The following is a 14496-nucleotide window of genomic DNA, read 5'->3' on the forward strand; positions in this document are numbered from 1 at the left end:
CACATTACTTGAGAGCTGAGCCAGTGATGCTATTGGAGCATCTCCACAACAATTTACATCTTCTATGACTGTAGGAAAACATGGAGGAAGATATGAATTGTTGTCTTTGCACTGAAAATTGTGTGCTTTATACTTTATAATTATTGTGAATTCACAAAATTTTGCCTCCTTTGGTGGCCAGCCGCTTGGGGATAACGCCGCCATGTTTTGTCCTGAAATTTGGCTGAGAAAGTAAGCACAAAGTTTTCAAAATATGGCGATAGCTTATGCACAACATCGATTGTCTTACCAACATTGCAGAGCTGCATCAAAGCATTTAACTCTTATAGGTATAAGCATGAGTAACTTAAAAGGTTAAATCTTCCTTCACTTTGAATTCCATGATAGAATAATAATGCAAACATTTTTGCTACTTTGATACAGAGTCTTTGCATGCATGCAGTCTCTTTGATGCTAATAGAGCTAACCTTACAATATAATTCTTTGACTTCCTTCTATCATAGATAAAGATTTCTGTTCGCAGAAAAGAGGGGGGGGGCCTAATCTCACAGTGGGAGGCCTAGAATTTTAACAGATTGGACCCCTGGGGGGCCTAAACTGTTAACATTTTAGGCCCGGGGGGGCCCAAAATGTTAAAATTCTAGGCTCGGGGGAGGCCTAAACATGGGGGGCCCAAATTATTGTGAAAAGTTCTTGCTATAAAATAACTATATACATCACATCAAAGAGCACTATCAGGAAGCAATTGGTGAAACAAGACTGCACGAGAACTGAGCCTGTCATATACATAGCTCCACTATATACCCCTAGGGAGCCAGCATTTAAAGTTATTGTCAATAAATAGTAGAATGATAATAATTATGCGCATAAATGTCAATTATCTTATAAAAAACATTGAAAGGGAGCGGACAATTAAACTAAGAGACATCAGCAGATACTGCATGGATCACTATACAGTCACAATTAGTATAAAGTTTCGATTCTACTTGCATGCACGGTGGGTATGTATAGTCCCCATACTTAGTTCGGATATGCTGGAGGGGCTTCTCCACCATACAATAATGGTGCAGAGGGTGGTTGTCCAGTGGGGTACCGAGCAGGGGGTGGTTGTTCTCCAGGAGGATGAGGGGCTGATAGGGGTTGCTGAGTGTACGCGGCAGGGGGTTGTTCTCCAGGAGGATGAGGGGCTGGGGGTTGCTGAGTGTACGCGGCAGGGGGTTGTTGTCCAGGAGGATAGGGGGCTGGGGGTTGCTGAGGGTAGGACGTGGGATAGGGGGCTGGGGGTTGCTGAGGGTAGGACGTAGGGTACTGGGGGTCAGCATATTGACCAGTCGGGTAGGCAGTTACTGGTTGCATATTTTGAGGGGGAGAGTAGGGAGGAGTTGGGTCCATGGGTTGCTGCACAGGAAAGGCTGCATCTTGTGTATTTGCCGCAGTAATAATGGGAGCGTAGCGTGGGTAGCGAGCCAGGCGACGTCTTCTATTCATTAAAACACAGACCAAGACGAAAATCACAACTATGATGACGATGATAGGAATTGTCACTCCAAAACCGATCGAGAAGCTGGGCACCGAATATGATGATGCTGCAATAAATATATATCAGCGTCGATAAGCATGATAATTATTGCATCCAGTTTGATTATAGCAGTCATCATTATAATTATATATAATTATGTATCATTCAGAACTAATTATGCTGATTGAATTCGGAACTAAAAGGTCTCTGCCCCACGCACATGCATGCACACTATAATTATACCGGCTCTTACTTGTAGTACTACTTGTAGTACAGACCAAGGCAATATCTTCATAATGGGAGCAATCTTCAACTCCGATAGTGTTAGCAGGACAATCAATGAGTCTGCTCTCATATCCATAGCAAGCAAGATTGTCCAGCCATGTCGAAGTGGTTGAAGAAGCTTCGGAGAATCTATAGGAGATAATGTAGTATAATTGCACCAACTATTACAGTGCACGGTTGCCATGCAAGCAGGAAGTTGAAGGCTGAGGGATATTATTGTGTAGAAAATGGTGTTCCTAGACATAATTATTGTTGATGAAAGTCGGAAGAAACCATAGATACGAGGAAATGGTTATAACATGGGCAAATGATTAGTAATAGTTATAACATGGGCGCAAGGGATTGTATGGAGTATTATTGTACTGAAGCTCGAGGGCAAAGCACCGAGGACTGAGTGCAATAACACCATGCATCCCGAGTGCACGTGAAGTAGTTTATATCCCTAGCAACACAAAATTCACCACAGCTTCTACAGAAAATTTCTTTTCGATCCCAGCTGCTTGCATCTCTGCTCAAAGACACAAGTATCTGACCATTCAACATGTTATAGTTGTGACACATGCACGAGTGCCACATGGGATACCGTATAGCGGGTAATTTTCGGGGGACAAAATATTCGTGGTTCAGCAATATTGAGACATTTCGTGGATAATATTTTCGTGGTTGGAGCTTGGATTGTAGGTAAAGGTGGGCAAGGTCGCTTCATTCGTGGGTAAAATATTCGTGGTCAGACCTCCAACCACGAAAACCACGAATATTTTGCCCCACGAAAATTACCAGCTATACGGTATATTGGCTGTGCCACATGAGATATATTGGCTCAGTAGTGACTTAGCCGCAGGCCTCGAGGGCAAAGGCACTACTGAGCCAATATATCCAATGTGCGCAAGAGTGAGCTGTGTAACAACTGATTTGTTGCATTCCTTGTGCATTCCTTTCCGTGTACACATCACTCCTTTTATAGGACAACTAGTTTCAACTACTTGTGGTGGCTGTGGAATGCACCAGACGCATGAAAAACGTTTTCTGCCTACCACTGAATCTGTTTAACAGTGTTATACTATAAAAGGGACCGTTTCAGGTTACTGGGTGGAGGGTTACTGGGTGGAGGGTGGGCTTTAGGTAACTTCAGCTATACTATGCCAGTATCTAGATACAGTAGAACCTCCATTATCCGGCCCTCCATTATCCGGAACCTCGATTATCCGGCTTGGCAGTTTTCTTGTTATCAGATTAGAAAATGGGCGTGTCCCTCAAACGCGCATGCGCGTTGCAGCTGTTACCATGGAGACATGCCTGCTTATCTTCTACGCATGCGCAGACAACCATGTGGCACTGCTGTTTATCAATAAAGTGGGTGGATCAAGGCGTGGTTTATCTATTCGATTATCCGGCATATTCACTTATCCGGCTTGCTTCTGGAACCAAAGTGTCCGGATAATCGAGGTTCTACTGTAGTGGCACAGTTCAAGGCTTGACCTGTGCCATATGGCAGATATTGGCACAGTGTTTCCTTTGATCTGCCCACTCAAAATGCAACATGCATTGGTGCGACGATGCACAAAACATTATGATAGAGTGCATTATGCTGCATATTGCACGTACTATATAATAATAATATCTTCAAGATGGACGATTCGATGGTAAGAAAGCTAGGATAGTTACATCGTTAAACAATCACTCAGTGATGATCTTACACACTCACCCTAGCGTTCCAACATTTCCGTATCGAGTGTACGTTGAGAATCCTAGTTGACGACAAGCCACTCTTGCATCATCTATACCGAAGCTGTCATCACACACTGTCCCCCATTGTCCACTGTAATAGAATTCCAGTCTGCCAGAGGAGCCTCCTGTTCGTCCTGAGCTGCCTACCAGCCTCAGGTCTCCACCTGAAGGTCAAAATAGACAATTTATTACATGCTATAATTATCGAATATGCTGATCTATACTATAATATGCTAAACGCATAAATTTTTGTACACTCAAGTATATTCTTACTTGCAGTGCTTTCAGTACAGATCAAGGCTATATCTTCATAATGGGGGCAATCTTCAACTCCGATAGTGTTAGCAGGACAATCAATGAGTCTGCTCTCATATCCATAGCAACGAAGCTCGTCCAGCCATGTCCGAGTGGCTGATGAAGCTTCGGAGAATCTATAGGAGATATTGTAGTATAATTGCACCAACTATTACAGTGTACAGTGATACCATGCATGCAGGAAGTTGAAGGCTGGGGGATATTATTGTGTAGATAATGGTTCCTAGACATAATTATTGTTGATGAAAGTCGGAAGAAACCATAGATACGAGGAAATGGTTATAACATGGGCAAATGATTAGAATAGTTATAACATGGGCGCAAGGGATTGTATGGAGTATTATTGTACTGAAGCACGAGTGCAAAGCACCGAGGGCTGAGTGCAATAACACCATGCATCCCGAGTGTACGTGAAGTAGTTTATATCCCTAGCAACACAAAATACACCACAGCTTCTACAGAAAATTACTTTTCGATCCCAGCTGCTTGCATCTCTGCTCAAAGACACAAGTATCTGACCATTCAACATGCATTGTCGTCATTGGTGCGACGATGCACAAAACATTATGATACAGTGCATTATGCTGCATATTGCACGTACTATACAATAATAATATCTTCAAGATGGACGATTCGATGGTAAGAAAGCTAGGATAGTTACATTGTTAAACAATCACTCAGTGATGATCTTACACACTCACCCTAGCGTTCCAACATTTCCGTATTGAGTGTAGGTTGAGAACCCTAGTTGACGACAAGCCACTCTTGCATCATCTATACCGAAGCTGTCATCACACACTGTCCCCCATTGTCCACTGTAATAGAATTCCAGTCTACCAGAGGAGCCTCCTGTTTGGCCTGAGCTGCCTACCAGCCTCAGGTCTCCATCTGAAGGTCAAAATAGACAATTTATTACATGCTATAATTATCGAATATGCTGATCTATACTATAATATGCTAAACACATAAATTTTTGTACACTCGAGTATATTCTTACTTGCAGTGCTTTCAGTACAGATCAAGGCTATATCTTCATAATGGGGGCAATCTTCAACTCCGATAGAGTTAGCAGGACAATCAATGAGTCTGCTCTCATATCCATAGCAAGCAAGATTGTCCAGCCATGTCGGAGTGGCTAATGAAGCTTCGGAGAATCTATAGGAGATAATGTAGTATAATTGCACCAACTATTACAGTGTACAGTGATACCATGCATGCAGGAAGTTGAAGGCTGAGGGATATTATTGTGTAGGAAATGGTTCCTAGACATAATCATTGTTGATGAAGGTTGAAAGAAACCATAGATACGAGGAAATGGTTATAACATGGGCGCAAGGGATTGTATGGAGTATTATTGTACTGATGCACGAGGGCAAAGCACCAAGGGCTGAGTGCAATAACACCATGCATCCCGAGTGCACGTGAAGTAGTTTATATCCCTAAAGAGACTATTCCCAGCTGCTTACACCTCTGCAAAGACACAAGTATCTGACCATTCAACATGCATTGTCATCATTGGTGCGACGATTCACAAAACGTTATGATACAGTGCATTATACTGCATATTGCACATAGCAACAGTATACAATGCCAAGAGTTCATTAGGAAGAGTACGCAACTCCAATAGACTGTGCACAAAAAGCATTCCTCCACTCCTACGTCACAGATACTGGCTGTTGTAACCGCAACACGTAGGAAAGGCAATGATAGTAACGCTGTTATTCATTGCCTTTCCTACTGGCAGTTGTAAATGAATAACATTAGTGATAATTATCACAATCATCACTATGTTATTCATTGCAAATTTGATTTCACAGTTTATACAACAGCATGTGGTTGCAAGTAGGACTGAAGGAACGCCTACTATGGTTTTAAGAGGAGTTGGTACTCTTCCTAATGAACTCTTGACAATACTAATAATACATTTTTTCAAGATGGACGATTCGATGGTAAGAAAGCTAGGATAGTTACATCGTTAAACACGATCACTCAGTGATAAGTTTATACACTCACCCTAGCGTTCCAACTGTTCCGTATCGTGGAGTGGAAGAGGTTGAGAACCCTAGTTGACGACAAGCCACTCTTGCATCATCTATACCGAAGCTGTCATCACACACTGTCCCCCATTTTCCACTGTAATAGACCTCCAGTCTGCCGGAGGAGCCTCCTGTTAGGCCGAAGCTGTCTACCAGCCTCAGGTCTCCACTTAATTGTCCTTTATAATTATTAAGCGACACGAAAATTAATAATTAATACTCCGATCGATGGTATCTTCTCACTATAATTATTACTACATGTACATGTACAATGTACATGTGTCAGTTTTTTTTGTGGAAATGCCAACTGTTTATCAATAGGCCACATACTGGAGGTTAATTTAATAATACCCTGATTAGGTTATTACTCATGCGCGAGGCACGATGTCATAACCTTCTTATATAGCCGTCGTTATTCAATCTTTCCGCGTTCTTTAGTTTAGTTGACCATTTTTGATCTTTAATACCACCACTATAAAAGGGAAGGTATACCACACACTGCATGGTATCAATATCGGCTGCATGTACTGGAAATATCATGCATGCACCATATACCATAAAGCCTTTGATGTGGTCTGCCAGTAGGCTATAAGAAATCTTAGAACTTTATAGGGATCTTTATTATTCAGCATTTCTGATGCTTCAGTTTAGCTACTTCTTTCAGTTACTTCGGATGACTCAATAATCTCATGCATATAGTATAGCTGTACAATTAAGTAACAAGCACTCCAGGATGGAAACAACACCAGTATCATTATAGCTACTGTTAACAGAGTATACGCCGGATCTCGCTCACATTCATACCAGTCTACTAGCTAGTCAGTTATGCACACATCGCATTGCATTGTCATAAATAGGAGTAATATACAAGATGCATGGTACCAAGTTTGACATTTACAATTTATTATACTGTATATAGCGGGTAATTTTCGTGGGTTCGTTATTTAGGGGGGCAAGCTTATACCTCCACAAAATGTTTACTGGAACGCGTGCAATATCGTGCAAGGCAATCAAGAAACTTTTTACTCACAATAATCTCCGCATTTAAGCAGGGGCGGATCCAGGATTTAAGGAAGGGGGGTTCTTATAGTACTTCTTGTCCGCGCAAAGTGTGGGCAAGAAGTAGTCGGGCGCCGCTGCCCTCTACCGTTGCCCGGAAGGAGGTCGGGAATCAAGCCTATCCACAGTTTTGTTCTGTTGTTGGAAATCCAACAATTCCACCAGCTCCAATCAGATTGCAGTATCTCAAGGGGATTGATCACACCCACTCAACTGTACCACGTGTGAATTTTGCACATGTTGGATTGACTGAGAGGCGAGGCCAACACCCACTTTAATAAAAGATATTCATCGCTATTGGTTAGCACCCACATAGAATGAATGATATTCATGATACTATTGCGTAACAGGCCAGAACAAAACTGTGGATAGGCTTGATTCCCGACCTCCTTCAAGGAAGGCGGCGGCGCTCGACTAGGCAAGAAGTTCACTCGGCGCACAGCGCCAAAATTTTTGTGACCACGCCCCTTTTAAAATACCACGCCCACTAATTAACCCTCATGTTCTCTCCCTCATGATTTATAAACACAGGAGAGGAGAGATGGTTGTGACTGGAGGAGAGATAGTAGTGGTCCCCAGTGGAAAGACAGACGGTGGTGGCTGGTGAAGAGGAGACTTGGCTATAGACTTGTAGAACTTGACCATCAATATATTAATGATTATAGCAATTATACATGTAATTCACAGTCTATGCAATGTCATGCACTCTCCCTTACCTGAACTTTCCTCTTCTTACACCAGGAGTCAAGGATTCATGGCTAGATATAATAATATTATCGCTTGACCACGGTGCAAATCAATGTGGCTGCAGTAGCCAGCCCCACCCTCTTGTTATGTAGAGAGAACCAGCCCCACCCTTTTATTATGCAAAGAGAACCAGCCCCACCCTTTTATTAAGCAGAGAAGACGTACTTTGTACAACTTTGTCACGACAGCACAGCAGTTAGCTAGCTAGCTAGCTGGAAGGGTAGTTCGTACGAACCCAACGAACTACCTCTGGATCCGCCCCTGTTAAGGTAAACAAAATGTTCCCCTACCTGGCCAGCTGGCTATACGGGTGTTAGTGACAGCACTATCTATGCTGCTAGTTATTAAAAGACCGAGCTGTATCATAATTATTATACATGTGCCTGTTTTTAAAGTCGTTCAACGGATAATCTTATATGTGGATAGGTCTCTAAAAAATGGGTGACTGGTTTTGTAGGTAAAAGCAGTCAATAAATTATAACAAATTCTGAAGTAAGTGAGAGCTCACCTCCAACAGCCCAAACCAAGCTCAGGAAAGTGATTGACTTCCACAGTAAGCAATTCATCATTGCCATTGTCTTGTAATTCTGATTCAGTACAGTGTTATTTAATTAATGCGGCCGTATGGCGGGTTAGTTGGGCGTGGCCCCACCCTGGACGCGAACCTTACGTTCGCGTCCAGGGTGGGGCCACGCCCAACTATGGCCGGTGTCATAAAATTTTAGGCCCCCCATGAGATTGGGCTCCCCCGGGCCTAGAATTTTAACATTTTAGGCCCCCTCTTAAAATTTTAGGCCCCCCATTAACAGCGCAACAGCGGTAACATTATGTGACAGTGCATTCTCAAAATACACCACCTTCTATGGTCTTCACAGTCTATGCAGTGCCAGTTACTGAATGCAGCTCTCCTCACACACACACATTTCATGCATGTACAGTAGTATACCACTGGTCTCACAGCCATCACACTGCACCATGTCGAATCAGGCCTCATGCAGCACGAAGCACATAGGTGCCAACTGTCCCGAATTGGTCAGGACTGTCCAAGATTACCCTTGTCCCGAAAGGAAACTGCTATTGTGATTCCACCATGATACAACAGTTTCTCTCTTGACTTCTATCTGTGATTCCACATTACTTGAGAGCTGAGCCAGTGATGCTATTGGAGCATCCCCACAACAATTTACATCTTCTATGTATAGGAAAACATGGAGGAAGATATGAATTGTTGTCTTTGCACTGAAATTGTGTGTTTTATACTTTTTGTCCTGAAATTTGGCTGAGAAAGTAAGCACGAAGTTGCAAATTATTATGTCGATAGCTATGCAACAACATCGATTGTCTTACAGGCAGATCCAACATTGCAGAGCTGCATCAAAGCATTTAACTCTTATAGGTAAAGCATGAGTAACTTGAAAGGTAAATCTTCCTTCACTTTGAATTCCATGATAGAATAATAATGCAAACATTTTTGCTACTTTGATACAGAGTCTTTGCATGCATGCAGTCTCTTTGATGCTTTGTCAACTAATAGAGCTCACCTTACCATATTATTATATCTCTTTGACTTCGTTCTATCGTGCAGAAAAGGATAGCAGAAGAGGGGGGCCTAGAATGTTAACAGTTTGGACCCCTGGGGGGCCTAAACTGTTAACATTCTAGGCCCGGGAGGGGGTCCAAACTGTTAACATTCTAGGCCCGGGGGGTCCAAAATTTTAAAATTCTAGGCCTGGGGGGGGCCTAAACATGGGGGGCCCAAAATTTTATGACACCGGGTACGGGTAGCTTAGCTGTATGATTGTGTAGTTCAAGACAGTCCCCGCGAGCAAATTGAACCCCGCTGCGCCACTCCTATTGCCACGCCCATTATTTAATTTCACTTCTGGTATTTCTCTTTTAGTGGCCTAACATGCACTAGCACTCAGAAGTGGAATTAATTTTTTCTGGTGCTGTAATTACACCAATTACGGTAATAAGACTGTACTGAGACAACCACCAAGCGGTGCTGCAAGTCAGATCAGAGAACCAGCGTGGCCAGCTCTGGTGGCAGTAGCTACCTGCTATATGATAATGATGACTAAGCTATTCTTGATCTATACTAGCATGTTGAAAGAGTTAGACACAAGAAAAGGTAATAGTCTGATAGAATCTGAACACACAATCTAGACTAGTAGATCGTCTAGCTAAGCCTAAGGTATATAGCTAGCTATAGTGCTTGCAAACTTCCAGTTCCAAGTCCATGTCCAGCTAGCTTGCTGCAGGCAAAGTTTTATTAGTCTAGCTCAGCATGCCCACGCTCATTTTCACCCTTCTAGCACCCTTCTACCCTCACGCGACTTACCGATATCGCAATACAGGCTCTCCTCGTATTTTATCTCATTGAACGATTAAGACAGTATTTTATCTCATTGAACGATTGTGATAAAGACAGAGGTGGTACAGCTCTGGGGACTGTACGGCTTTAGTGCACATGCACACTAGGCTAGTGCACATGTGCACTAAAATACCGTATGCAATTAATTTAACAGTCACAGTAGCTAGCTTTCCTTTGGTTGAGTAGACAGAGCTGTAGCCTCAACCCATCTTTGTACAGCTAATGACTGCTATGGCTGTATTATTATAATATTAGTGCATATAATTATTACTGTCTGTTCGCACCAGCATCTCAGTAGCCATGGATTTCCAAGAGATGATTCAAACGTGTCACTCCATTAAGACTAGCTACTCGAGGCCATTCCAAGCCATTCCAAGGACTCCCCAACACCATCAATTCTTCTTGAGTAGGGATGATCGTTAAGTGTTATTTCTGTCCGGGGGGTCCCTGTACAGCCACTCTCTACCCTATCATGGCGATGGTGAGGGGGAGTAATGTGTATCCTCTACACACTATTCACACTCTTCACACACACTACACAAACACTACACACACTGGGGCACTATGTCGACTTGGCACAGTAATTTCATTTTTGGTATAAATCCAGTATACGAGGCTAACTGTATCCTCCACACCACACACACACACACACACACACACTGGGGCACTCCCTATGTCATTGTACTCTATATACTTAGGACAGTACTTTTATATTTTATTTCCAGTTTCCGAAACTATAACCGTACCCCCCCGCCCACACCACACACACTGTCACAGATGTTGAGCGAGTCTCTGCAGGTTCTGACAAGATGGCCATAGACCGGTCACCCTCTTGTTGCCATGACTGCAGCGGCTCTGCCTGATACATGTTACTGTATAATAATTATTATGTATTCTATACATAGGTACGTGCAAGTGTGTAATATCAACCTTTTTGGTAGCTACTTTCGAGAGACCGTAATTGATTAATTATATGAGGATGGTAATACTGTTCTGACAAACACCCCCTCCTCAGTACAGGAAGTGGGTGTGGTTGAATTTCCCGAATTGCCTTTTGACCCCTCAGCTCCTCGGCTGTGTGTGTCGGGGGGAGGTGTGGGTGATGGACAGCGCTACCGGGGTCAAGCATCAGATGACCTCTGTTACTACAGGTGAACAATTAAATATCTACAATGTTTTGCGAGCATCAAACATAATTATGCAAACTTTGCAAGTTCTAAAATAGCTACCGTATAGCGTGTAATTTTCGTGGGGCAAAATATTTGTGGTTTTTGTGGTTGGAGGTCTGACCACGAATATTTTACCCACGAATGAAGCGACCTTGCCTACCTTTACCTGCAGTGCAAGCAGCAACCACGAAAATATTACCCACGAAATGTCTCAATATTGCTGAACCACGAATATTTTGTCCCCCGAAAATTACCCGCTATACGGTAATACCTATACAGATACTTGTATGACATCACGATCCTTACCAGATCGCAAAAGTTAGAATGCATTAAATGGTCAAAATTGCAGCTCATTCATAAAGATTTTTCGATATGCAATAATACGGTAATATCATAGGGTATTCAGTAGCTAACAGAGTCATATCAATGTTCAGTGTCTCTAGCTAGTTCATCAGTAGACGTATAGTTCCATTTGTTCAAGAGCTATATTACTAGCAATTGCACCATTATTAATGCATAGTCTCATTTCAATATCATCAGTTGTGGGGGTTAGTAGTGTTTGGTTAAACCATGGTGGGTTGTTCAATGAACAGCATGGGTTGCCATGGAAACACCCCTGACCATCCCAGAATGGATCATCAGGGAAAAGGCGATAGTTAATTACAAAACGAGAGCTTGCTCCACTCTCACAGAAATAGTCATTACCAACAAAAGGAGGAGAGCCGTAGGTGTTGCCTGGGTTACAAGGGCAGCGATGGGCTGTATGCACAGTATTACCACTAATTCCTTGATACTGGCCAGCTGCAAATGTCCAAATGTGTGTCCTGGGTGTTCCATGAGTGAAGCTTAGTCCATCAATGTACTGTGCATTAATAAGCCTTAGCTCTCCCACACACTCGACTGTATTGACCCCCACCAACAGGAAAGGTGACTGATGAACAAGAGTATGGATTTGTATGTGTTCGACCACATGATCGTTTTGAGTAGCCAGTCAGTGTTAGTCCTTGAGGGCAGTTTTGGCTAGTATTAGTCATATCAATGAATGCCACCTTCCTCCATCCAGGACCACCACACCTCTCAGAGGGAACAGATGTTGGCTGTGTAGTCACCGCTCCAGTAGTTGGTGGTTGTGTAGTCATTGCTCCAGTAGTTGGTGGTTGTGTGGTGGGAATAGGTCCCGGTGGACCTTATTCCCCCGTCATTCCCTTTTGTCCATTATTGCCTCCAAAGCCTCGATCTCCTTTAACCCCCTTGGCACCCGGCCCGCCACTCTCGCCTTTGTGTCCAGGGAAACCATAATGTCCTTTAAAACCTCGCTCGCCTTTAACCCCCGCCTCACCTCGTGGACCGATCTCGCCCATATCTCCTTTAAACCCTCGGTGTCCCATTGGGCCGGGATCGCCGATAGGACCCTTTGGACCCACCTTCCCTTTATGACCAGGATAGCCGATGTGTCCTTTGACCCCAGGCTCTCCGTTCATTCCCTGAGGGCCTTCTTTACCTTGATCACCCAGGCATCCCTTGTCCCCCTTTGGGCCTGGCTTGAGCGAACAGTCGGTTAATTATCAGCGTCATTTCTAGCACAGTCCATTATAGTGTAGAGTTTCTTTTCAATTAGTTCTGCCAGAGCATCAGCAAGTAGGTCAGTAGCACTTTGAGAGGAGCCGGATTGTCGAGTTAGTCGCTTTAGTGTGTCCATCACTGTGGCTTCATCACTCGAGTGGGGGTTTGGATTTGCTTCAACAATATCTTGTTTTTTATTGATTTGGTTCTGTAGGTTTGCATTCTCATACTTTAGACCCACAGTTTGGGTATGTAGATTCCACACAGCAAAGGATAGACCTCCGTATAGTGTGATTGTCAGTAGCGCAAATACAGTGAACTTTACGTTTGAGCCCATCTTTGTGCTGTACATGTGTAGCTCAGTTCAAAGTTGATGCTCTACTAAAGTACGTACACAGTTTTTAAAGTAACCTCTTATTCAATTATTCCCAAACGTTACAAGGTTTCTAAGTGATGTTGTTCATTTGGTATCTGACCATCGCATCTTATCTTTACCTCAAATACTAAATCTATTCTATTTTTTAGACGAGCTGGTGTCAGAGGTCATCAGGAGCACCCTCCTTTATTATACATGAGCTCTACACCAGCCACTGGTGGCAACCTACTTAAGATGAAAGAAGCTGAGTACAATCAAATTGTATTTTCAGTACATATACATCTTAAACTTGCTGAAATAATTATTTTAATCTGTTCTGATTGTCCAATTGCGAAATTAACTGTAGCTTTTAGCTGTGAAGTAGGAGCCAGGACGGCCAGGGTGGCCCCTCCCCCAATCCTGACTATATACCGTACGGGTAGAAAATTTTGAGGGTGTAAATTTTCGTGCAATTCAATATTCTGTCTTATTTGGAAAATTTCGCGGGTAGTAAATTTCGTGGAGTTAGGGTGTGTCACTATCTCGCATGCGTAAACAAAGCCTTTCGCGGGTTTTAATTTTCGTGTTCTGCAGCCACCCACGAAAAACGCGAAATTAAAAACACCTCTACCCGTACGGTAGTCATACATTTGTTCATTTAGTATCTACCTTGCAATGCTAGGTCCTACTATAGGAGTGTCAGATTGCAAACAGATAATGCATCCCATAAACTGTTATACGACATTTTTTGTAAGTTGCCACTGTCATGGCAAAATTAGATTTGATAGATTTCTCAACAAAGCTTTTGTTGTCGAATAAAAGCAAGCAAAATTGAACCTGCATGTAGGAAGACATGTGTCTTTGATTCTAGTCATCAAGCCACCCTTAGTGTCTAGTCATGCTCATGCTCACTCTATTACCGTGGAGCCCATCCATGTGCTCGTGTGAACATTATGAAACACCGTCTCTGAACCCAGCCACACAAATGCCGAGGATTCTGTTTGGTTCAGTAATTAACCTCTTAGTAACATTTTCCCACATGTTACAAGGTTTCTAATTGATGTTGTTGTTCATTTGGTATCTGACCATCAATTAATTATCTTTTATCTCAATGTATTTTTATTTTTTGTAGACGAGCCTGGTGGTCAGAGGTCAGCTGGAGCTCCCACCCCCGCCCCCTCACTCAGGTTATGACATCTGATCACAAACGATCCTTACCAGATCGCAAAGTTAAAACCCAAATTGTCAACATTTCATCTCATTCTCAAAAATTGTTCCACAGTGCTCTAATACACACTATATACTGTCATATCTATGACTGTCATAATTATATGTAAATCTAGCAG

The 14496-nt window shown here is 42.9% G+C and overlaps 2 protein-coding genes across 2 annotated transcripts; both read right to left on the reverse strand.

Moving 5' to 3' along the window:
* Positions 1–840: 840 nt before the first annotated feature.
* On the reverse strand, positions 841–8332 carry LOC135336481 (soluble scavenger receptor cysteine-rich domain-containing protein SSC5D-like). Its single transcript, XM_064532292.1, has 8 exons — positions 8198–8332; positions 5861–6062; positions 4845–5002; positions 4549–4735; positions 3806–3963; positions 3510–3696; positions 1773–1933; positions 841–1586 (listed from the first exon to the last, which is right to left on the reverse strand). Exons 1-8 carry the CDS (start codon positions 8262–8264, stop codon positions 1021–1023), a joined length of 1686 nt encoding a protein of 561 aa, XP_064388362.1. The 5' UTR covers positions 8265–8332; the 3' UTR covers positions 841–1020.
* A 3351-nt stretch (positions 8333–11683) lies between these two features.
* On the reverse strand, positions 11684–12415 carry LOC135336313 (uncharacterized). Its single transcript, XM_064532075.1, has 2 exons — positions 12107–12415; positions 11684–12033 (listed from the first exon to the last, which is right to left on the reverse strand). The coding sequence occupies exons 1-2, from the start codon at positions 12369–12371 to the stop codon at positions 11684–11686; spliced, it is 615 nt and encodes a 204-aa protein (XP_064388145.1). The 5' UTR covers positions 12372–12415.
* Positions 12416–14496: the final 2081 nt, after the last annotated feature.

Source organism: Halichondria panicea, chromosome 5, assembly GCF_963675165.1.
Source record: "Halichondria panicea chromosome 5, odHalPani1.1, whole genome shotgun sequence".
Taxonomy (NCBI): Eukaryota; Metazoa; Porifera; class Demospongiae; order Suberitida; family Halichondriidae; genus Halichondria; species Halichondria panicea.